At 36.6% G+C, this 26,089-nt stretch overlaps 1 protein-coding gene across 1 annotated transcript in view; it reads left to right on the forward strand.

The window, feature by feature from the left end:
* Positions 1 to 2,668: 2,668 nt before the first annotated feature.
* The window catches only part of SCN9A (sodium voltage-gated channel alpha subunit 9), a gene marked incomplete at its 5' end in the record, with an annotated part of 81,526 nt that continues 58,105 nt past the window's right edge, over positions 2,669 to 26,089 (forward strand). Inside the window, 12 exons of the mRNA XM_081815474.1 lie at positions 2,669 to 2,804; positions 3,354 to 3,444; positions 4,012 to 4,140; positions 5,603 to 5,694; positions 6,688 to 6,897; positions 12,823 to 12,886; positions 14,539 to 14,680; positions 16,775 to 16,981; positions 18,561 to 18,848; positions 20,843 to 21,214; positions 23,952 to 24,081; positions 25,204 to 25,458. Coding sequence (XP_081671600.1) covers positions 2,669 to 2,804; positions 3,354 to 3,444; positions 4,012 to 4,140; positions 5,603 to 5,694; positions 6,688 to 6,897; positions 12,823 to 12,886; positions 14,539 to 14,680; positions 16,775 to 16,981; positions 18,561 to 18,848; positions 20,843 to 21,214; positions 23,952 to 24,081; positions 25,204 to 25,458 — 2,116 coding nt within the window. The remainder of the gene's footprint in view (positions 2,805 to 3,353; positions 3,445 to 4,011; positions 4,141 to 5,602; positions 5,695 to 6,687; positions 6,898 to 12,822; positions 12,887 to 14,538; positions 14,681 to 16,774; positions 16,982 to 18,560; positions 18,849 to 20,842; positions 21,215 to 23,951; positions 24,082 to 25,203; positions 25,459 to 26,089) is intronic.

Below are 26,089 nucleotides of genomic sequence, written 5' to 3' on the forward strand. Positions count from 1 at the left end.
CCTTGCCTTTGGCGATGTTTCTAGAAAGAAGTTGCTTCAGAGGAAATCCATGTTAACTGGTGTCAATATTTTCCAGAGCAGAGGAATGGAAATTGTCCTCTGAAAGTCAAATGCTGAGAGTAGCAGAGCTGAGAAGGTGTTTATTACATTAGGAAAATTGGAGAAAGTTGGAAACAACTGCTGTAAAGTTTATTCCCTTGAGAAAATGAGTACAGCATTTCTGACATGGTAACAGACACAACCAGGTTGAAGTTGAAGTTGACTAAGAGGAGTCTGTAAAGGATTAGATCAAAAGTTCCATAACTTCTCCAACATTGCTTTGCCAATATAGTGCCTGTAGACTTAGAAAGGTCCAGAAAGGCAGAATAAAGTCCATTTAAAAACAGATTTTGGGCGCTTGGGTGGCTCATTCGGTTAAGCATCCGCTTTCAGCTCAGGTCATGATCCCAGTGTCCTGGGATCCACCCCCGCGTTGGGCTCCCTGCTCAGTGGGGAGTCTGCTTCTCCCTCTGCCTCTCCCTTTGCCCCTCCTCCCTGTTTGTGCTCTCTCTCTCTCAAATACATAAAATCTTAAAAATAATAATAATAAAAACATTTTGATTTGTTTAAAATATAAATAAAAGGGAATATTTCTTTTTCTTTTTTTAAAAAAGATTTTATTTATTTATTTGACAGAGAGAGAGAGGGCACAAGCAGGGGGAGTGGGATAGGGAGAAGCAGGCTCCCCGCTGAGCAGAGAGCCAGATTTGGGACTTGATCCCAGGACCCTGAAATCATGACTAGCCGAAGGCAGACACCCAACCAACTGAGCCACCCAGGCATCCCTAAAAGGGAATATTTCTTCATAAGACATCTAGCAAGTAAGATAAAATAGAACATATTTTAAATATCTTGAGAGATATAAAATATAAGTTATATTTTGACAGTAGAAACACATCTACCTCAGTGGTAGTTGCCATGAATAGCAATACCTAATATTTTGCTTCACATTAAAACCAGCATCTCAACAGGCTGGCAGCACAACAATAAAAAATAGAATACCTGTGAAGACCTTGAAATATTACACAGCATTATAATTAATCAGTCAGTATTCTGACACAGAAAGGAAGAATGCTAACATGTATTAAGGATCTCTGTGTCAGGCACTGGACTTTTTATATAAATTAGCACACAATTATTATACTGTGAGAAAGGGAGTAATATCCTATTTTAAGATGAAAGAGGGCTTGGGGAAATTAAGAAATGTGCAAAATGTTATACCCTAGAAGTTGTAGATTTTTAAAATTCAAGTTGGTTCCCCTACTGGGATATTCTTGGCAACATCTCTTAGTATAATTTAGTTTCTGTAGTATAGCAACCACTATGCTAACAACTTTACAGAAGTGAAAGAAATAATGATGAGTAAATAATGAGACAGGCAAAATAAAAAATACCTTCTCATTTTACTTATTACATAGTTGCTCGCTACACAATTGCAGAAAATAATAGATGAATGAATTTTAAAAAGCACAGTGTGTTAAGATTTAAAAAGACAGTGGTTGTACTCAATGACTAGATATTAATTTTAAAACTAATTTTCAGTGTAAAAGTGAACTTTATGTTAAATTATGTTTAGGCATAACCAGTATAGTGAAAGTGACCAGGACTGTAAAAGAACATCTGAAAATAGTAGATTCTGATTTGTTTTCTTGAGAACACTGCCACATACAGTTAAAAAGCAACATACTCGAATTTAGGTCCCCAGTTTGGTGAAAAATATTTATTCCCAGAAGCCCATTCATAAACTTATATAAAATTCACATTAAACAACAGCAAAAGACCAAGTCAATGTCTTCTCAATAGCACAGGTAATTTGCCTAGCAACTATAGAAAACTAAGACAGAGATTTGAACTTGGTCTTCCTAGATTGCATTAATGTTTTCTTGTTGTTGCTGTTTATTTGTTTGGGTTTTTAAATTTTTAACTAAATACCAAAGCCATGGAGACTGTCCCTTATTGTGCAATGGTTACATAACACCTTTCAAGAATATTTGGTTCATTTGTATTATTTTTAAAAATTACGGTGGGTAGGAGCAAACAAGTCCTTTACTTTGTATTCATTTATTTTAGCTGTTATTAGAATTATATCTAGAATAGGAGAATTGAACTGGGTAATAGGATTCTTCTAACTCTAATATTCCTTAAATTTATGAAAATGTGTTTTTGAAAGGACTCATATTTGGAACACTTGCTATTAATCATGATAATAGCCAACAAGTATTAAAATTCTCAAGGTGTTAGGGCAAAAGTCAGAGATAGCTAGTTTCTACTTAGTTTGCTTAAAATGCAGTGAAATGATAGAAGGAAATTGTATTCTAAACTAATTCCAGTGGCCACACTTAACTGTTACTGATTTGGGTGTTAAAGGGATATGAAAAAGAGAAGATGCTATATTTTGGGAGCTCCAGGCAATCCATGCTCAAAAATGGCTCACTTCTTAATTTACTAAGAAGCAATGGATTTAGTTCATTGGCCAGTGCAACTTAAACAGCTCATTAATGGCAATGGTATCACATTGCTTGAGTCTGATGGCAGTGTTTCTTTAATATGACCCTACCACATGCACATGCGGTAAACTGCTGGTATAAACGTGCTAGGGTGAAATTTTGGATTCTCAATTTCATGCTGTTTTCTTTTTCTCCCACAGACTTTCATAGTATTGAACAAAGGGAAAGCAATCTTCCGTTTCAATGCCACCCCTGCTTTGTACATGCTGTCTCCTTTCAGTCCTCTAAGAAGAATATCTATTAAGATTTTAGTACACTCATATCCTTTTTTAAATGATTACTAGCATTGGTTCTTTAAAGTGTAGTTTTTGCGGGACACCTGGGTGGCTCAGTCAGTTAAGTGTCTGCCTTCAACTCAGGTCATGATCCCAGGACCCTAGGATCAAGCCCTGCATCGGGCTCCCTGCTCAGCGGGGAGTCTGCTTCTCCCTCTGCCCCTCCCCCTGCTCATGCTCTCTCTCTCTCTCAAATAAATAAATAAAATCTTAATAAATAAATAAAATATGGCTTTTGCTATTTATTCAAATATAGATTTTAGTCCTTTTGTACCTGAAAAGACTGGTTTTAGTTTACCAATTTCAATATAATTTGGTGTAAGACTCAGAAAATTGGGAGAACGGCAATTTTAGCATTTTAGGATAAATTACTTTATATATGACTCCCTTGTTCAAAGAGATTAAAAGAAGAGTTATAAACTCATAAAGAATTATTTTCTAGGAAAAAGTTGTTAGCATTTTAACAAGTGTCATTATCAAGTATTCAAAGCTCTCTCTGTGTTCTCTTATCATATTCCTTGATTCTAAGCTACCTTATTCAGCATGCTTATCATGTGCACTATTCTGACGAACTGCATATTTATGACCATGAGTAACCCTCCAGATTGGACCAAGAATGTAGAGTAAGTGGGTATAAATACATTTTAATATCCTCTCTGTGTTATTTTATTCCTCTTCTTTCCTGCCACAAAGTTACTGCAGCTCTAAGAATTGTGTTTATCTTCCCATGTTATGTGGTTGCTTTTCTTTCAGTTATTTTTTCTTCCTCTGTGGTATTAACCTGCTACCTGTAGAATAGAATAATCAGATGCTACAGTCTTTTCTAGAAGAAAGAAAGTATCAGGTGTCCTGCCTTGTTCTTAGACATGTGTCTTTCTGATAGGAGTAATGTAGGACTTTTCCAGGCAGATCTAATACCTATGTTCTTAGTCATTTTGAATACCTCTACTTTCTGTAAGAATTTCTTTTCTTTTCTTTTTTTTTTTTTTACTTTCTGTAAGAATTTCTAATATGGACATTTTAAGATTTTCTGGAAATATCTTTAGTGTAGTTTATTCTAATAGAATGGATCCATAAGCCAACAGCCACACTCCAATAGATGCCTTTCTTTGGTTGATCAGAAAAAATAAAGATTTACATGGTGCTGTATTCTCCTCATATTTAATACCCCATCGGATTATTGTGTCTAGGTATACTTTTACTGGAATATATACTTTTGAGTCACTTGTCAAAATCCTTGCAAGAGGCTTCTGTGTAGGAGAATTCACTTTCCTTCGTGACCCATGGAACTGGCTCGATTTTGTCGTCATTGTTTTTGCGTAAGTACATTCAGTTTTTTGAAATGGCAAACTCGTGAGAATGACAGACAGCACAGTATTCCAGTAAGAACAAGCCTTTGGGGTCTGACTTTTCCTGCATGTAAAGGTTGCATTTAAAGGATACTCTGTGAAAGCTAGTCATTGATAGGCAAATATTAATTTTTGAGAAAGAGCATTTCTCATTCAAAAGTGTATGACATCATTAAGATTGATCTTCTCTTCCATGCTCAGCACTTGGATGGGTAGTCTATGCAGTCTATGCAGTCTAAGTAAGGTTCACACCTTTTTCCATGTCTTATTTAAAAACTAATAAAACCTGTAAGAATCACAGAAAAAGCTCAGGCCTTTAATTATAACCTATACTATTCAAGAGCTAATAAGTATATTAAAATATAGAAGTAAATCTTTTTATAAGATCTAACACTGCATACCAATCCTAACATCAGTGAATTGTATGTGTATTACATCTGCAGCCACAGTTTATTTTTAAGGGAAAAATATTACATTAAAATATAATTTAAATTAATTCACACTGCTGTTCTTTTCCCAAATACATTTGCCAGAAATATTCCCTTGTTTTTTTGAAATCTCAAACCTAGATACAATATTTTCCCTCTATCATCTTGAATTTTAAAAGTAATACATGTTCATTGGAGGAATTTAGACAATAGAGAAGAGTCTTAGGATTTCTGGTTTCCCATTCCCTCACCACCCTGCCCACCTCCTTGTCCATCAGACTCGCTTCTTTCATGGTCACGTGACTGCTGCAGCTGTACCTGCCACCTGCTGATAAGACAACACTGTGTCAAAGAAGGCTGCCTCTTCTCAGGGGTCTCATTATTTTAATTGAGATATAATTTATATACCATAAAATTAACCCTTTTAAAGTTAAAATTCAGTGGTTTTTTTTAGTATACCTTCAAAAAGCTGTGCAACCATCACTAATCTGTAATTCCAGAATATTTCCATTATCCCCAAAAGAAGTCACTTCTATTTCCTTCTCCCCTTAATCCTTGGAAACTATTCATCAATGTTTTGAATCTATGCATTTGCCTATTCTACACATTTCATACGAATGGAATCACAGTATGTGACCTTTTGTGTCTGGCTTCTTTTAATTAGCATAGAGTTTTCAAGGTTTGCTGCTGACATTTTATAGGATATTAAGTATCTGTATTACCATAATGTTGAGGTCTAATAATTGAAGCATTTGATTGTTTATTTAGGCATATAAGTGTATGGAACCATTTTAATAATATATTTGCATTTTGCTCATGTAAAAGGGGTCAAATCAAATCTAATCAAATTAAATTAGTTGTGATAGGTGAAAAAAAAAAGAGGGCTTGCAGAACTGTCTATTTAAATAAGAATTTTCCAAATATAGGCAATACCTTGAGTAAAGGCACAGGTAAGTATCACAGACTCTATCTAAATTCTGAATAACTCTGGTTTAATTCTACAGGTATTTAACAGAATTTGTAAACCTAGGCAATGTTTCAGCTCTTCGAACTTTCAGAGTGTTGAGAGCTTTGAAAACTATTTCTGTAATTCCAGGTAAGGAGTGATTGGTGTGAAGCATTAGGCCACTCATAACTCCAACTATTTGGGAGTTGTTCTTCGTTTGTTTGTGTGTGTGTTGTCACTGTGTTGTGTGTGAACTCCCTATTACAGATATGTGACAGAGTTTGTGGACCTGGGCAATGTCTCAGCGCTGAGAACATTCAGAGTTCTCCGAGCACTGAAAACAATTTCAGTCATTCCAGGTGAGAGTGGGGTTAAACACCAGGGCTGACTTTGACCGTTTGGAGGAAAGACAAGAACGACTTTCTCTTATGCCATTTTAATTAAATTTGATTTTTTATGTTTTTCACAATCACTATTAAAAGTCAGCCTTTGAGTTTAATCAACTGCATGGGTCTTAGAGGATAAAGATGGCCATTTGGCTCACATCTCAACTTGAAATTTTCCCTCCTGTGTAACAGATCATTTTCCATTTTGTTTAGCCAGGAATGAAAATTTCAATTTGTTTTTATTGCTTTTCATACAGTTAGGAAAAGAGATAAAAAATATCAGCATGGGGGTATTGCATGTCATACTGTGTTTTTTAGCTTTCCACAACAAACCATTTCTTAACTGAAAATTAGTTAAGTTGTCACTCTGTGCTGCAATTCAGCCTCTTTGTTTTAATGTCTTTATAGAGAGATGGTTTGTTTGACAAGCATTTACTAAATTAGCACTTTTAAAAATTATTTTTACAAGCAAATATGGGTATGGTTTGAGGAACCAAATTATTCATTTTGACGATTTGGTTACTCTTTGGAAACAGTTTACAATTTTTTTCGTTTGCTGTACTATATAGAAACAAAAAATATATAAAAAACAGCAAATCGACCCTTTTGAGCTAGTAGGCTTTTTTCAAACTAGGTTATTTAAGGTCATTGATTTAATATAATGCATGCATTTCTAGGCAAGCTTGTGTTTTGTTTTTATTTCTCATTCAGAGGCTTTATTTCATTAGGAACACTTTTTTTTGCCCCCTGTGTTCAGGACTGAAGACCATTGTGGGAGCTCTGATCCAGTCTGTGAAGAAGCTCTCTGATGTCATGATCCTAACTGTATTCTGCCTGAGTGTGTTTGCCCTGATTGGGCTGCAGCTCTTTATGGGCAACCTGAAGCATAAATGTCTGCGGGATCTGCTGGAAAATAATGAAACATTACAAAGCATAATAGATACCCTTGAAGAAGAAGACTATAAAAGTAAGAATGTCCCTGAAGTTGTTAATAGGTTGAAATAAGATTGTTCTCTTTTAGCAATGAAATGTTGCTTTCCTTTTAATTATTTCAAAATTGCTCGAGTGTATAGAAAGCTGCCGCGGTGTGCATTTGGATCCTGTTATATATTTTCATAAATCTCCCTGGTTCTAAGCTTTCTAGCAGTTCTGGTATTAGACACATGATATAGTTCCATAATACCCAATTTCTGTAAGATAAAAATGAATAAATTTGCTCTAGAGAAATACATTTGGCTATGAATTAATATTAACCATTACATTTCATCATAAGACATATTATGTGTTTTATATACTGTAGTTTTATTGTATAATTCATACTTAGGTTTATAGGGTAATTTATTTATTATATGATAATATAAGTATATTTTTACATTTGTATTATATCTATAACATATATAGTTGTATAAATCCTAGTATAACAATCATATTAATTATCACATATTAAAATGTCTGCTTGATAGTATTTCTGAAGATTTATATAAAGCAGAGTGGGTTTACTCAGCTTATCAGCACTATCCCTATAATCAATGATGAATTTCACAGCTCTTTCTAAGGGCTTCCCTCAGTCTAGCCAGTGGCATTATATCAAAGTTTAATTCATCAGAACTAGTTCTGTAGGAAACATATGAGTCGATCTGTACACACAGTCTTGAATTCTTCTTAATTCTTCACAAGTATATTTTAGAATATCTTACAGAAAGCCTGAACTGCATGTTTTCTGAACAGTTGTCCCCTAACACAGTTTCTCTTGCCAGAGCTGTTGATGAATTTGGGTGAAAATGAGATCAAACAAGATTGTGCTTTCTAACACCTGCAGTGTGTCTGTATGATGCTGCCCACATGAACCCATAAACCTTAATAGATACTTAGATCCAGAGTGGGGGTGGGGACATTAAGAAACCTTCCAAGTGTATATGCCTTTGACAGAATAAGGTCATGGAGTAAAGGTCAGGATTCTCCTTGGATTATGAAGAATATACATCATTTTCTTACTTTACTAAATGTATACTCTCCCACTCACTGGGGAAGATAAAAGCAAATACAACCTAGCTAATACAGTAAAAGCCTGTAAATAAAGAAAACAAACAAACAAAAAAAATAGAAGCCTAAAATAAGAAAACTGAAAGTTTTCAAGTAAAATATTTAATGTAAAATTTCTTTACTACCAGTGTTTGATGAGGAATTTAGCATATTTTCCCTTCCATTTTATTTTTACTTATTTTTTAAGTTTCTGATTTTTATTGATATAATCTTAAATTTTATTTTCAATTTACAAAGAATTTTATTCCTTAATTTATATACTATAAAAGTAATATATCTTATGGATAATTGTTCACATTTACAATTAATAATCAGTTTACAATACTTACTCAAACTTAACTTTTTTTTACCAGGATCACTACCAGTTTTTTTATTTTGATTACATGTAGGGTTAAGGTTGGGCCAGGTTAATCTGATAGACTGAGAGAAATACTTGGAAGTTATGGAAATTGTAAAAGGATGATGAAAACGAGTGTCTCTTGGATTCTAAACTGGACAAGGAAAGAAGTGAACCCAGGAGTTGGTTGATAGATTATGAGAAAAGGGTGAAGTAAACGAATTGGAATTCTTGAAGAGATGAAAGAATTACAATGGTAAAGGCAGCCTACAGAGAGATCCTGAATATGTTCTGAAAGTGTTTTCTGGTGCCTATGGCAAAGCCTTTTTTGGAGGTGTTTTTTAAATGTATTATCAAATAAATGAGCCCACTGTCTAACCTCCTGTTTCAAAACATACAATTTATAGATTTCCACTGACGCCAAGCATTGTCTACTTTGATGCTCATCAAACTTCCTTCTTGCTACTGCAGGTGAAGGAAAGGTTCATGTGCACAATTGGTAGCTAAATTTCCAGTAGCTATTGTACATTAATATGGTGTGGTTCTGTTGGGATAAAGAAAAATAGTCTCTTACTCCTATTTTCTAGGTGTTTGACATTTAATAAGAAAAGTTCCTGGAAAAACCACAGTATTGGTCATAGTACTCCCAGGGCTTTTCCTGTCTATCTATAGTGCTTTCCTTGTGGGGACTCCACAGAATACAGTCTCTCAGAATGCAGTGTGTCACTTGCAGGCATTCTGCCTCTACCTGATCCCTGCACTAGTGTTCTCAGAGTTGACTTATTATTGCCTCTTGGTTGAGGAATAAACCCTTGACTCCAAAAGCCTAAGTCATATATAGTTGCTAAAAGCTGTCTTTCTGAACCAGGTTGGATAAGATTAATCATAGGATGTTTAGGTCACCAATTATGGCTTACCATTCTGTACCATTGGCCTTGAAATTAATAAAAAATTTCCTCAGAATCTGCACTCGATTGAGTGTCAGTTCTAGATTTTTGTTGTGTGGATTTTACAGTTTTCTATTTCCTTTTATCCCCATATGTCTATTACTGTGAGGTTGGGCTTATCTATTACTATCCACAACCTTTGTTATTATACTGAATTACATCTATTTAACAGCTTTAGTGAGATAATTCACATACTATAAGATCCTCCCTTTTAAATTATACAATTCAGTGTTTTATAGTACATTCACAATATAGTCACATTGTGCAAATATCACTAATTTTAGAATAATTTCATCTCCCTCAAAAGAAATCCTGTACTCATTGGCAGTCACTCTCCATTCCTTCTACTCCCCAGCCCCCGACAACCACTTATCTACTTTCTGTCTCTATGGATTTACCTATTCTGAACATTTTATATAAATGAAATCATACAATATGTGATCTTTGTGTCTGGCTTCTTTCACTTAGCATGTTTTCAGGTTCCTCCATGCAGTAGTCATTCATTTATTTTTAGTTGTTAAATACTATCCCAGTGTATGTACATACTACATTTTGTTTATTCATTCATTAATTGATGGACATCTGAGTAGTTTCCGCTTTGGGGAATAATGCTATGATGGACATTCATGTGTAAGTTTTACTTTGGACATATGTTTTTGTTTGTTTGTTTGTTTGTTTAATTATGTTATGTTAATCACCATACATTGCATCATTAGTTTTTGATGTAGTGTTCCATGATTCACTGTTTGCATATAACACCCAGTGCTCCATTCAGTATGTGCCCTCTTTAATACCCATCACCAGGCTAACCCATCCCCCCACCCCTCTCCCCTCTAGAACCCTCAGTTTGTTTTTCAGAGTCCATAGTCTCTCATGGTTTGTCTCCCCTGCGATTTCTCCCCCTTCATTTTTCCCTTCCGCTATCTTCTTTTTTTAACATATAATGTATTATTTGTTTCAGAGGTACAAGTCTGTGATTCAACAGTCTTACGCAATTCACAGCACTCACCATAGCACATACCCTCCCCAATGTCTATCACCCAGCCACCCCATCCCTGCCACCCCCCACCACTCCAGCAACCCTCAGTTTGTTTCCTGAGATTAAGAATTCCTCCTATCAGTGAGGTCATATGATGCATGGACATATGTTTTTATTTCTCTTTGCATGACGTTTTCCCTTTACATATTAACCTTAATACTCTTGAGACTAATTATTCGAATAATTTAATGTCTGCTTGTTTAGGGATTATTTTAAAGTGTTCTATAAGACCAGAGTGAGCTACTGCCATTGCTTTACCTTTCATCATTCCTGTACTGACTTGAGTCTGTTCACCCTGCCATGCGCTCGTACGGGCCGCTCTAGAGCCCATTCTTTAATTTTTTTTTTTTTCTTAAGATTTTATTTATTTGCGAGAGAGACAATGAGAGACAGAGAGCATGAGAGGGAGGAGAGTCAGAGGGAGAAGCAGACTCCCTGCTGAGCAGGGAGCCCGATGTGGGACTCGATCCCGGGACTCCAGGATCATGACCTGAGCCGAAGGCAGTCGCTTAACCAACTGAGCCACCCAGGCACCCCTAGAGCCCATTCTTATAAAGCAGCTCCTCAGTGGTTGGTAAATGTGAGCCAGTTACTTTAAAGGATAATTCTAAAGTAATCCTTCCACTACAAAAATATCTTGGAAGCTTATGTACAAAAAATTTGCATCTTATCCTCCTCCATCCTCATTCCGTCATGCCTGCCCTACCTCAGGCACAGGAATTTTTCCAAAAAGTTGTTCATGTGCATTCTCACCTAAACTTTCACCTCCAACTAGGAGGCTTTATTGTTTTATTTGTGTCTTCTAAGATTTGTATCTTCTGTGTAAGACAAAATGGTGTATAAGTCAGTCAGTTCATCTTCTCTGGAATTGTTTAGTAGTTTAGTAATGACAGCTGCTGCTCTCTGAGCAACCGTGTCGAGCATGTGGATCCCTGCAGTAAGTGCCTTACACGCACTGTCCCCTTTATGCTCTTCAGCATCTCTACAAAGCGGGCGTCCTAAGCACGTTTTACAGATGTATGGCAGTGACTAACCATTAACGTGGTGAGATCATTCACCTACATGGGAAGCGGTAGAAGCAACATTCAAATCCAAGTATATCTGACTTCAAAGTCTTTCTTCCACTATCACTCCAAAGGCCTTCTAATCATTACATCTTTATTTCTTTGATTTGAGCCAAATGGGAAGATGGGCCCTTATTAAAAAGCATGGATATTTGTTAGTTCTTGATACATTTACTGTGCGTGGTTGGATCAGCTCCTTGTCTTGACAGTAAGCCTTGATAGTGTATGGAGGAAGAGATTATGGGATCCCTTATGCCTGAAAATGGACACAGAGGGGACCATGATGAGGAAATGTGCATTTCGTTCACTGCCATATCCTCAGTATCTGAAACTTCGTAAGTCCTAGATAAATACTGATTGTTGAATAAACGAGAGAATTTCAGAAGACAGGTGTGTCCATTTATAGTATGGCCTTGCTGGCTCCACCTCTTCTAGAATACTTTGGGGCTCAGTTAGGGGCTCCCTGCTTTCTCTTTTCTCCCCTTCCCTTTCTGAGCTACACTTTCTCTTTGGGTTAACTCAAGTCTCATGGCTTTGAAAACTACCTACTTGATGATCATATTCCTATGTCCCCTCTACCTCCACTCCGATCTGGCAGCAAGTGCTCTCCACTCTTTTCATCCCCTTCTCTCCATGTGCACAGCTACTCTCTGAGTTTTAGCCATGTCGCCTTTCACTATAATCACTTAAGTCATATTCCTGCTTTCACACTTGCTCTCTTATAGTCCACAGTCCACAAAACAACCAGAGTGACATTTTCAAATAGTGATTTTCTCCCATTTCTACCTCCCACTTCTATTACTTGTAACCATACTTAAAGTCCGAACTTCCTTTCATAACATACAAAGGCTGACATCATCTGACACCTGCTTACCTCTACCACCATAGTTCTCTCCACAAACTACACTGTAGCCAGGCTGCCTATCTTGCTGTTTCTCCCATACGCTAACTTCACTTTTGCCTCAAGGCCCTTGCTCCTTCCTGCTCTTCACCCTGCCAAAACTATCTCTTCACCAGGGTCTTTGGATGGCTGGCTTCTTTGTAGCATTTGGGCCCCAGTTCAAATGTCGTATCTTTAGAAAGGCCTTCCCTGACCACATTTTATCACATTATCTTATTTTCTTCAGGACATTTATCACTATCTGAAAATACCTTGTATATTTATTTATTTACTTACTTATTTACTTGTCCTTCCCTATGCCTAATTTCCACCCTTACCTACACATAAAGAAAGATCCACAAAATTAATGATCTTGTTTATCATGCTTTTATTATTATATTCAGTGCCTGGCCCATAAGAGGTTATCAATAAATATTTGAGGGAGAATATATGAGAATATAATAAATAAATGAATGCACATTGCCTGAGACTGGGCCTGAAGGTGTGTGAATATGTCTATACTAATTAACCTATCTTCTGTGTCACTGTCTAATGTTATATGTTGAATTTCTTCCTAAACAGAATATTTTTATTACTTGGAGGGATCCAAGGATGCTCTCCTTTGTGGTGTGAGCACAGATTCAGGGTAAGTAGTATTTGTTTTTAGTCAAAAGGCTACAAAAAGGGGAAAAGCGTATCCAATCAGTTTTTTTTTTTAATCAGAACCTTTGATTTTATATTGCTTTCATATATTTCATGGCATTATTATGTCCCACAGTGAGCCCAAACTTTAAAACATTTATGGTTAATGCATACTTCTGAAAGCAAAACTTGGAGGTAGTGCTTGAAGTGAAACAAGACACAAGTCATATAAATCTTAAGAAAGTAGAAAGTTACTTCCGGAAAACCCCACCAAAAGTTGGCTGGATAGTTTCAAGTCTTTCATCTTTCTGGAAGGAAGAGTGACAGAATCAACGTCCTGTTCCCAAATTCTACTCTTTTTCCAATCAAGAATGACTCATAAATGACTGAATGCAGTGACATTTTGGCCACTCTAAACAAAAGGAACCCATGGACTTGGGTAAAGATATTTTAAGAATCTCCTCTCTATGCAAAATACTCATCTTGCAGTTTCTCCTATACACCAAATTCATTTCTGCTGCAGAGCCTTTGTTCTTGCTCTCCCCTGACCAGATATTTATTTTTCTTTTTCTTTTTTCTAAGATTTTATTTATTTGACGTAGAGAGACACAGCAAGAGAGGGAACACAAGCAGGGGGAGTGGGAGAGGGAGAAGCAGGCTTCCCGCGGAGCAGGGAGCCCGATGCGGGGCTCGATTCCAGGACCCTGGGACCATGACCTGAGCCGAAGGCAGACGCTTAATGACTGAGCCACCCAGGCACTCCTGACCAGATATTTCTTCACCAGACTCTGTGTATACTTGGAACATTAAACAAATAAGGTTGCTGCTCCCAGAGACAGCTCAAATACTGTTCAGTGGCATCATGGATATCAATCCACCAATTTTAGAAAAATATCATAAAGCTACAAATCTTTATGAACTTACACAATTGCTCTATTTAGGCTATTTTTTATTCTGATTCGCTCCAAGAATAATTTGGGGGAACCCAGTTTTGGTGGAGGCCTATTTATCAATATTTATGGTGCAAGAACTATTATTTGGCATCTGGTGGAAGTTTCTAAGTTTTAATGATGATGCTAATAGCCAGTGCCATTTATTAAATGCTTTATATCTACAGGAGCTAGGCTAGGTAATTTGCATCTATTATCTTTTTTAAACTTAACAACAGTCTTCGCTTTTTGAGGTAGGTGTTATCCTTTTCTCACAGAAGGAGTGAACTGTGCCTTGGAGAAGTTCAGTAATTTGGCAAAGTCACCAACTAGTAAATCATAGGGATGGGCTTCAAACCCAGTTCTTCCTGCTTCCAAATAATGTGTTCTTTTTTTTTTTATTAAAAGATTTTATTTATTTATTTGACAGAGAGAGAGAGTGAGAGAGGGAACACAAGCATGGGGAGTGGGAGAGGAAGAAGCAGGCTTCCCACCGAGCAGGGAGCCCAATGCGGGGCTCGATCCCAGGACCCTGGGATCATGACCTGAGCCGAAGGCAGACGCTTAACGACTGAGCCACCCAGGCGCCCCCCAAATAATGTGTTCTTAATCATTATTCAATATTGTCTCCCTAGAACAGGAACCTGGAATGTCTAACTATTCTGTAGCACTCTTTAACCTGCATCCTAGAAGCATTCTAACTTGTGACGTTCTGTTTCATATGTAGTCAGTGTCCAGAAGGGTACAGGTGTGTGAAAGCTGGCAGAAACCCTGATTATGGCTACACAAGCTTTGACACTTTCAGTTGGGCCTTCTTGGCCTTGTTTCGGCTAATGACCCAGGATTACTGGGAAAACCTTTACCAGCAGGTGAGTGCCAAGAGAAACATTCATTGCATTTTTGAATGGCATAAAAAGCTGGTGAATGTTCCTTGCCGGACTTTACGTGAAATGTTTTATTCGATTTAGAAAGGACAAAACCCTATTATCTTATCACTGAAATTAGACATGTTTTACTTCCAGCACTATTAGAGTGGGTAATTCTTAAAATCGTAAATTATTGTCTTATCCTTTCCTGGCTTATCTGATCTCCAGTTCCCTTTCCCTCTTTCTGAATATAGCATCCCATGGGGTCCTAAGTAAATAGCAGGAAATACACCGTCATGGCTCTTGTAGCTCTCCTGTCCACGCTGGTTTCTGCACATGCTGCCCTGCTTGGAGTGCCCGAAACACCAGGCTCTCCTAGGTTCATCATGCTTTAGTTTTTGAATTCCCATGTACAGTTGTTATGAATTAAATTGTATCCCCTCCCTTCCATATGGTAAAGTCCTAACTCCCTGTGCCTTAGAATGACTATTTTTGGAGTTAGGGATTTAAAGAGGTAACTAAATTGAAATGAGGCATTTGGGTGGGTCCTAATCCAATCTGACTAGTGTCCTTATAAGAATAGGAGATGAGGACCTGAGAGACACCAGAAATGTGCCCACACACAGAGAAAAGACCGCATGAGGACTCTGAGAAGGCAGCCATCTGCCAGCCAAGGAGAGAAACCTCAGGAGAAATCCAGCACACCAACACTTGGATATTCCATCCTCTAGACCTGCGAGCAAATAACATTTCTGTTGTGTAAGCTGCCCGGTCTGTAGTATTTTGTTATGGCAGCCCTAGAAAACTAATACAAGAATTGAAGACTCAGTTCACTTCTCTAAATATTCCGTCCCAACTCATTTCCTCCTTCCCCTAGATCTCCATGCCCTTTGAATATTCCTCAGTTTATCCATCATTTGTGCTGGAATTGTTAATTCACATAGCCATCTCCTCCAGTGTAGATGTGATCCTTTTGGGCCTGTGGGCTGCATCTTTTCACTCACATATTCTCAGCACCCAACCCCAAGAGGAAGGAGATGAAAATGGTTATTCTGTATTATATATAAAAATGAATCACTTTTCTCTGAATTGCCAGATTCTTCTTGTGGCCTGTTTTATGTTTGCTTCATTTCTGATAATATTATAAATGAATATAGAAATTCTGTAAGTATATACTTCAGAGGAAAAAAGGAATACAGAGAACTTTAAGTGTATAAAAAGATGCTCAGTTTTATTCAAAATTAAAGACATGCAAATTCAAACTAGAGTGACCTCTAATTTCTTACTGGTTAGAATGATGGAGATCAAAAGAGAGACGCTGTCTGGCTGAGATATGGGAGGCAGACTTTCTAACATGTTGCTGGGAACCACTGCAGAATGCAACATAGAACTCCTATGAAAATGAAAATGAGTATACCCATTAACCACTACTAAAACTTTATCAGAGAGAAGAAATTGTAACAACAATAACTGATAGAAAAGGGAAATGAGGAGGCATCAGAGATAGGAGAGAGAGATTTTTCATGTAATAGCTTTTTATACCATTTGAATTTTTTTTTTTGAACCATTTGAATTTTTTTACCATATACTGCATTCAGAAATTTTTAATACATGTTAATGAAAAGTAAATATAAGAGTAGATGAGCAGATAAGATCATTCAGTAAAGCTGTCTACTTTGTGTGAACATAACACATCATCATTAATACTTCCTGGTAAAGATAGAATTTTATCAGCAAAAGGGACTATAGATATTATCTGGTCCTCTAATATGAAAATGAGCAGAGCAGCTAGTTTTTGAGTAATTTTCAGACTGTGGATAAAAAAAAAATTCAGGATTATTAGTCTTAAAAATAGTGAAGAACCATACCTAATTTTAATATAAGTTTAATAGATGGCTACATCCTTTGTACTGAAAAAGTGTGTATTTTAATACTGATTGTTTTCCTTAGAGATATAATTTTATTCCTTTATATTTTTGATAACATGGGATTATACCAAACCTCCCCACCTTCTTCATGCCTAATAGGCCATTCAAGTTGAAATAATTTTCCAAAGATCTTTGTGTTCCTAAAATAATGATTTCCATTTTTCCCTAGACATTGCGTGCTGCTGGGAAAACCTACATGATCTTCTTTGTTGTGGTGATTTTTCTGGGCTCCTTTTATCTAATAAACTTGATTCTTGCCGTGGTTGCCATGGCCTATGAAGAACAGAACCAGGCAAACATTGAAGAAGCGAAGCAAAAGGAGTTAGAATTTCAGCAGATGTTAGATCATCTTAAAAAAGAGCAAGAAGAAGCTGAGGTATTATTATTTGGTTTAAAATTCTTCCTAGAAGTCGAAGTCCAAAGGGGAGTAGCAGAGGCTCTGTGGCCTTCCCCAGGGAGATTTTCCTTATTGGATTTTTAAATATAAACAGAATTTTCATTCTGGTGTGGTCAAAGGAACCAATTTTAGTTTGAGTTAGAATCAACATGTGTCCCATTGTACCCTTCCCCATAACCAGCTCATTCCAGCACAGAGAATGTTCTAAGCCATTCCTCCTAAACCTGTTATCCATGATGACTCAGTATGCATAGCATTATGCAAAGTCCCAAAACAGGTATGGTATGTTTCACCAGAGTAACAATTGTGTACAGAATTTAGGGAAAATTATTTAAATGTTTAAGTTAACAGATACCCTATGGGGTAGAAAGCAAAATGTGCATCAATTTTTGTTAATGTGGCAGGAACTTTCAAGATAAAAAACATGAGCTGTTAAGAAAACCTATACTTATGGTTGTGGCTACTTTGGGCTAAGACACAAACTCTTGAGGATTCTTCCTTATTCTCCTCTCCAGAGGGGCACTTCAGTAGAGAAGTTAGAGAAAGTTTGTACTAAGAGAACACAAATTTAAATATTCTGCAAAAGTTTAAAATTTATTTGATGGTTCAACCTAGTTAAATATCTTCAAAGTATCTAACTTATTAGGGGGAAGGTAGTAATCTGTCATGCAGAGAACTTTAATGCAGAAAGATGTTCAGTGCAGTATCTGAAAATATTGAAAAGCAGAAAGCATTTAAATTTTTAAAAATTAAAAAATGGTTAATAGAATTATGATATTTTTATGTCTCAGAGTATTATTCAGCCATAAAATTACATGTTTTAAGAATATTATAACAGTGAAATGTGTTAATATAATAATGTATTAGTAGTAAGATACAAAATTTAGTATAATATGCAAACCATTTAAAAATTACATATAAAAATTGGAAGAAATATTAACACCAATTATTTCCAGGATGTAAGACTATGAGTGATTTTTAATTTTAATTCACAATGTCCTTATTTTCCAAATTTTTACAAGGATTGTTTTAATAGTAAAAACATAATTTTTTAATAAAGGGTTAACATTAGGTCATCCCAGGAATTTAATAGGAAACCCTTAGAAGTCCCTCATTTTTGTGAGGTGTATTTTGTAATAATTCATTTTCATTTTCAGATAATTCAGTCTTCATTAAACTGAGTATCTGACTCTATTGATAATATTGAATTAACTACCTGAATGTGTTGTACACATTTTCTTATTGTATGGTTTATGTGAGTTTTATGTTCCAAAATTACCTAGTAAAACCTTCATATATACTATTTTAAGTTGTTTTATTATATATATAGTAATAGTGTGTAATAGCTTAATTCCGAAGTAAAATAGGGCTTTATTACAAAGCAAGAGTGCTCTGTAAGCTCTCTGGTCATAGTGCAAAGAAAGCGGCATCACTTCATGTACAAGGGACATGATTATGTGCATAATGTAATTACATTCATGGCAGAGAGGTGCCCCATCATAGGGTTTCCCAGACCTTGGAAATGACTTACACTATGTGTGGCCTCTTGGTCCAACAGGCAATTGCAGTTGCAGCAGCTGAATACACAAGTACTGGGAGAAGCAGAATGATGGGCTTCTCTGAGAGTTCCTCTGAAACATCCAAACTGAGCTCTAAAAGTGCTAAAGAAAGAAGAAACAGAAGAAAGAAAAGGAATCAAAAGAAGCTTTCCAGTGGGGAAGAAAAGGGAGACAATGAGAAGTTGTCCAAATCAGAGTCAGAGGAGAGTATCAGGAGACAAAGTTTCCACCTTGGTGTTGAAGGTCATAGACGAGCACGTGAAAAGAGACTGTCTACCCCTAACCAGGTACCCCTGCACCTATCGAATGCATAACGCCAGGGGTAGGATTATAGAGCAAAATGTTTTATTTTGAAGATGGGATCTCAGGAGAGTAGAGTGAATGACTTCATCAGTATGTTTTTGGGTAAAAACATGTTGATCATTGGACATTTATGGAAAGAACATAGATGTCCATAGTTTTCCATTGAAGTTTGACCATTTTTGAAGGAACTTATACTTCCAGCATTGTCATATGATCTTCTCTGATAAACAAATTTTAAAAACAAAGTATTCATGAGAACTGTTGTAGAAATGAAAAAATTATTTACACTATATATTAGCTTTTACATTTTTATCTAGTCTGTATTTCATAATGCCTCATTGGTTAAAAACTAATCTTAGATTAGTTTCTCCACTTTTCTTCACCACTGTAAGTAATGGTACCGCCTAAATATCAGTCACCCAAGCTGGAAAAGTTTGGAGACACCTTGACAGTCCCCACCCCCAACTGCTTCAGCTACTAACATCTAGTCGCACAGTCTGTTATTTCTGCTTGTGTAAAATTTCTCTTGCTTTTTTCCCTCTCTTTCCACGGAAACCTCTGTATCTCAGGTTTCCCTGCCTACAGACCTCTAAGAAAAACAGTTGCTTCTATTCTCCTAAACATTTCCCTGTGTTCTATCACACAACCTTCCCAAATCATTTTTCTAGAACAAAGCTGTCCTTTGGTTCAACTTTAAGAAACAAGACAAAACCCAAAAAAAAACCCGACTGTGTTAATCATTGACTACAGAACAAGACCCACATCTTATCCACGTTGTGGACTGGCTTCAACCTCATTTCCCCCCTTTCTCTACCTTCACATACCCTCAGTCCACCATGATCGTTCACTCTTACCTACATGCCCTGTACTTTATTACTTAGTACGTGTGGTGTTCTCTAAGTGGGATGATTTTCTTCTTTGTTTTCCACCTGGTGTAGTTGCACCCGTTCTTCCTTCATTAGCTCCTATGCCGCTCGCCCTGCACATTTGCCTCTGCCCTCTCCCTTCTCCAATCTGCTCTTTGGTGCCCCACTCAGAAATTACTATCCTTCTCATTTATGTCTACATTGAAAATTTCTACTACTTAAGTGTGTAAGACACTGCCAGATGGACATAGAAATAAAGGATAGAGTCCCTGCCCTCAAAGATGTTATAATTTAGCTGGGGAGACTGAACTTGAATACATGTGATATCAATAAAAGGAAATAGGACAAGAGCAATCCAAGCCTGTTTTAAGGCAGAGACTTGGTTATACTCACTTTCCATTATTCAGAGTGCCTGCCACTTTGTCCTTTACATAGGAAGCACTAACATGTATTGAATTAGGTACTTCCAAAGAATAAACATTCAGTTTGGTTTATGGACACAGTTTATCCTGGCCATGAGTCAAATAGATGCGACTTTCCCCCCTCTTTGGTGTTGCGCAATCTCTATTTCAAGTTCTCTGTGTTTTATGACTTTGTAAATTCACTGACATTAAAAGGTCTTTCTCAGCATACCTTGACTGAGCTTCCAATATGTAAAGTGGAGTTGCAAGTAATGGAAGGCAAAGAAACATACAGCGTGGCCTTTGGCCTCAAGAAAGTTTCAATTACTTATGGAACTTGGGGATTGATATATGAAAAACTAAATAACAGGTATTAATACCAAAAGTTTTTTAAAAATGATATGTTCTTTGTAGCAAGATGAATGGGATAGAAACAATGGAGAGAATGGAGATGTCACTCTAGGCCAGACAGAGTAGGAAAGACCTGTGTGGCAATAAATAATTTACCCGGTCCTGAAAGGATGGGTTCATCCAGTCTTTTCATCCCTGATTTGGACGAGTTTGTCTTGCTGCCAAATTCCTTTGTTTTTAAATATGCTTCTTTTAAACCAGCACAGGGCCACCTGGCCTCAGCTCAGTGGGGTCCGTGGTAGTTCTGTGCGCTTCTACTCTTAGGTGCTTCAGCAGATAAATGTCATCTTTTTTCTGCAGTCACCGCTCAGCATTCGAGGCTCTTTGTTTTCTGGAAGGCGCAGCAGCAGAACAAGCCTTTTTAGTTTCAAAGGTCGAGGGAAAGATGTTGGATCGGAGACTGAATTTGCCGATGATGAGCATAGCATTTTTGGAGACAGCGAAAGCAGGAGGGACTCGCTGTTTGTGCCCCACAGACCTCGGGAGCGGCGCAGCAGTAACATCAGCCAAGCCAGTAGGTCTCCCCCAGTGCTGCCGGTGAATGGGAAGATGCACAGTGCCGTGGACTGCAATGGTGTGGTCTCCCTGGTTGATGGACCCTCAGCCCTCATGCTCCCCAATGGACAGCTTCTGCCAGAGGTGATAATAGATAAGGCAACTTCTGATGACAGCGTAAGGACGTTTTAAAATAGCTCAGGCATGGCTCCACCCTTAATTCTTGCATCAGTCAGTCTCCCTGCTAGAGGGGCCTTCTCTGGTCCTGTGAATGGCTCTGTGTCTTGCAATACCTCTACTGTAGAAATACACCTTTAACTCATTCGTGGAATTCTCATCCCATATGCTGTAGACGTCTAATGCAAAGATATTTAAAACTCCATTTTTTAAAAAAGGAACTTATCTAATGAAATTATACTTGAATATTGTAAACCATCCCTTTAGAAAACAATGTATAAAAGATATATACATATTTGTCAGCACAGGAAATGCATTACTAATGCTGATCTTATTCATTGATAATAGGTCCCATTTCTGTAAGGAAGTTTGGATTAGTTGCCACCTCCTGCTATCTTTGTCAAGATACTGTTTATTCCTTGTGCAAGGAATCTTGAGTTTTAAAATTAATAATAATAATAGCAAACGTGTGTTTAGTATTTACAACGGCCCTATAAGGTGATATATTATTATCCCTGTTTTACAAAGAGGGAAACCAAGGCTCGGAGAACTAAAGCAGCTTGTTCAAGTTCACTCAGCTAATAAACAGTAGTCCTGAAGTTCAAACAGAGGCCCTCTGTTTCAGAGTTTGTACCCTTAACCCACCACACCTTTGCTCTCTCCAGTGTGTGTTAGGCTTCTGAACTTGGAAATAATTTAGAATAGTTGTGCTTTTCCCCCCATACATAAATGAAAATTACTCTTTTCATTTCAAAAAAAAAAAAAACAAACCCTCTTTTGTCTGGTGTCTATGAATAAAAATAAAATATCCAAACTACATACATTAATACAAACATATATACATAAAAGCGAAAACAAAACAACCAGTCCAAAGCAACAATTTCAAGAGTTTAGGAGTAATTGAGTGGTTAGAAAAAGAGTCTGATTAGGCTTGAAAGAGAACTTTCTGGTTTCTGGAGTTTCTAGGTTACCTCTTTAGACCACTCACCATATTATATTGCATGACCAAATATCAGCAGGGGGTTTGACTAACCTAACAAACTTTGAACTCATGTTACTTGTTCATATATTCGTATTTTCAGACAACATAGTATTTTTAGTGAGAATAAAGTTCTGTCAAAGTCATGGCCACAAACATTTCAGTTGGAGTGAATGCATGTGCTTTTAGGTAACGTGTGACCTCTGTGCTTGCATGATACAGCTTCAGCCCTTCTGCCAAGATATTTTTCCTTATCAAGTGAGCATGTTAAATTTCTATGGAATCAGATCTTTGCTGTGTTTTTCTTTTCAGTGATGTGTTACCTGTGAAATATAGAATTTATATCAAATTTGGATATTATTTCATATCTTTAAATGAAATGTTTTTATTTAAGACTTTACTTTTACCATAGGAAAATCAGTATTACCATAAATCCTGAAACAAACTACAAAACTAGAGGAGTTAGTAGATACTCTAGGATTCAACAGAAATGCAATAAACATAATAGTGTGGCAAAATGTTCAGTTTAGATGAAAAAACTGCATGACAAATAATATAACCTGGACAACTAAAACATGTCTACATGAAAAAGAATTTGTTACTCTTGTTTGACTTGGAGAAAAATTGCCTTTTCTGGAAAGTCAGTAAATTAGAGATTGGATCTAATAGGTCTCTACAAATAGCCACCTTCAGATACGTATGCTTGTATGTCTGCAAGTACACATACTGACAGACACACAAGCATAGATTTATGCCCATGTGTCCATGTTGTGATATACACACATATATAACTGTATCTAAACAACTATACAACTTTAAAACTCTAGAACTATATTTATATGTTTGTAAAGTGGTGTGTGTGTATATTTATACATACACGCATACCACACATACCACACCTAAGCAGATAGATAGGTGATACATATAGAGTTGTATAGTTGTTTGTGTGTATATGTGTGTGAGTGGTGTATGTGTGTGTGTGTGTGTATGTATTATTGGCCTGCACTGAACCAGCATAGTGTTTTAACTTTGAATTAGTTGCCAAGATTTAAAAACAAGACGTTTTCATATAAAAATGAGTGTACCTGGTAAGACTGAGCTCATAGTCCTGCATGGCAGCAATCCTTTAGAGCGGAAAGTGGTCATCTCTTTTAGATGGAGCTTACATTCTCCATTTTACAGTTCCCATCAGTCTCCATTGTCCTTTTCAAACTGAGTCATTTATCATCATATACTCAGAGCAATTCATGAGGCAAACATTACAGTCGCCGCCATTAACGCTGTTACCTCAACAAAGAATAATTACAGAAATTTATCAGAGAATACCGAGATTCTGCCCCTTTAACACACATCACTGCAACACACGTCTAGCTGTTTTCATGTAGGACTCTTACATGGTAAAACTATCTGAATAAATTCAAGACCCAGAAAGATAGATGATGAAAGTGATTGTAACAATAAAAGCAACTTGTTTTATTTGTTATTTTCCTAAGCATTAATTCTTTTCATCCTCAAAGCAAGAATATGAGGCAAGTACTATGATTATCCCCATTTTACCAGTGATGAAACTGAGACAGGAGTTAAGTAACTCTCCAATGATACACATCCAGTAAGTAGCAGAGCTATGATTCCAACCCAGCAACCTAGTCTCTACTTTTATTTAATCACTACAGCTACCTAAGCAAGATTTTATTCTACACATATAATTTATTAGAATTCTATTCTTAGAACTTTAATTAATCATCTTTTTTCTTTCAGGGTACAACCAATCAAATACATAAGAAAAGACGTTCCAGTTCTTACCTTCTTTCTGAGGATATGTTGAATGATCCCAATCTGAGACAAAGAGCAATGAGTAGAGTAAGCATATTAACAAACACTGTAGAAGGTATGTAATAATACCCTCTTACCCATACAGATTTTTAAACAGAATTTAGATAAATCCTGGTCAGCCTTAAATAGGTATATAAAATTCTTAGGAAGAATTCAAAGAATAAAAAATGGTTATAAACATTAGTAAAGATAATCAATGGACACTAATGGAATGGTCTTTATGTGCTCAAAAAAATTGATAAAGTTTTTTTTGTGATTAAAGACATTAGGTGATAGGACTTTTCAAAGATAAACAGCTTAATGGTAATTAATGAAGAAATCTAGGTTAACCCAGGGCTGGGTGATTCTCACTATATAGTCTTAGAAACTTAAACTAGTCTCTCTGAATTTATCATCATTCTAATATGCAAAAAAATAATACATACTTCCAGATGTCTATAAATTGCTGCCTCTGAGCACATTCAATGAAATTATAAAATGGTAATATGTGATGTAACATCTGTTCAGAATATGATGAAAAGACATTAGAGAAAGCAATTTAGAGAACATAATAGGAACAATAGTGGTTAGACCCTGGGATGCATTGAGAAGAGTTAAGGGTGGCAACTTTTAAAATGTACTGGCCCTCACCCTCTCCCCCTACAATATGCCCCAGGTCCCACCTTGTCCTTGGGTTGCTACCTCATACCCACACATTCCATGATGGCCTCAGACAAAGCTTCCCTCCACCTCCTAATAGTGAGAAATAAAAGGGCTCATGGTATGACATATCTATTGAATGAGTCACTCTGTAAATTATTTCTAGTCTCTTGGTTCTCCGATTGTTTTCACCTATGAAAGGATATATATTGGTGGAAAATATATATTTCTACATAGATTCTCCTGTTTCCCATCACATGTTAGGTGTATGTTTCTCTGGGAGTTGCCCATATCTGCTTTGAGTCATTAATTTCACTGCCTTCCCCTAACTTATGCTTGCTCTAGTAAATGAACATTGTGATATAAGATTTTTATGTAATATGCTATGCTTTCGTAGAAGAAGTACTGTTAAATTTGCAAAGTCTAAACAGAAAACTTGTTTCAGTGTTAAAGTGTACTGCTGATTTGTACCGTACCTGGTTAGTAATAAAATAAACAAATGATTGGCTTTATGTTCTCTGTTGTTTTTTTTCCCCAGAACTTGAAGAGTCCAGACAAAAATGTCCACCTTGGTGGTACAGATTTGCACGCACATTCTTGATCTGGAATTGTTCTCCATATTGGATAAAATTCAAAAAGCTTGTCTATTTTATTGTAATGGATCCTTTTGTAGATCTTGCTATTACCATTTGCATAGTTTTAAACACAATGTTTATGGCTATGGAGCATCACCCAATGACTGATGAATTCAAAAATGTACTCACTGTGGGAAATTTGGTGAGTTTCTCAATGTGTATTATGTACCCATAGATCTTCTCTTTGGTTGTCATGATTGTCATCTCTTTTCTTTAAGTCAGATGGGTATGTAGCTACATAATTATCCATATCCAGAATTCACAATATGAATCATTGTACAGAGTCAAGATTCTGGTGATACTATTTTAAAATAACTTTGCAGAAGTATAGAGGTCTATAACATTACTATTTCCAAAGAGGGTCACCATCTTGGGAGTTGATAGTGTGTGGGAATTTTTTTTTTTCCTGCTGACATGTCTCTATTTATTTATTTTTTTATTTTATTATGTTATGTTAGTCACCATACAATACATCATTGGTTTTTGATGTGGTGATTCATGATCCATTGTTTTCGTATAACACCCAGTGCTCCATGCAGTACGTGCCCTCCTTAATACCCATCACTGGGCTAACCAATCCCCCCTCCCCCTCCCCTCTAAAACCCTGTTTGTTTCTCAGAGTCCATAGTCTCTCATGGTTCATCTCTCCCTCCAATTCCCCCCCCCATTTTCCCCTTCCTTCTCCTAATGTCCTCCATGCTATTCCTTATGTTCCACAAATAAGTGAAACCATATGATAATTGACTTTCTCTGCTTGACTTATTTCACTTAGCATAATCTCCTCCAGTC

This window comes from Leptonychotes weddellii, chromosome 3 (genome assembly GCF_054177405.1).
Source record: "Leptonychotes weddellii isolate Sample4059 chromosome 3, ASM5417740v2, whole genome shotgun sequence".
Taxonomy (NCBI): Eukaryota; Metazoa; Chordata; class Mammalia; order Carnivora; family Phocidae; genus Leptonychotes; species Leptonychotes weddellii.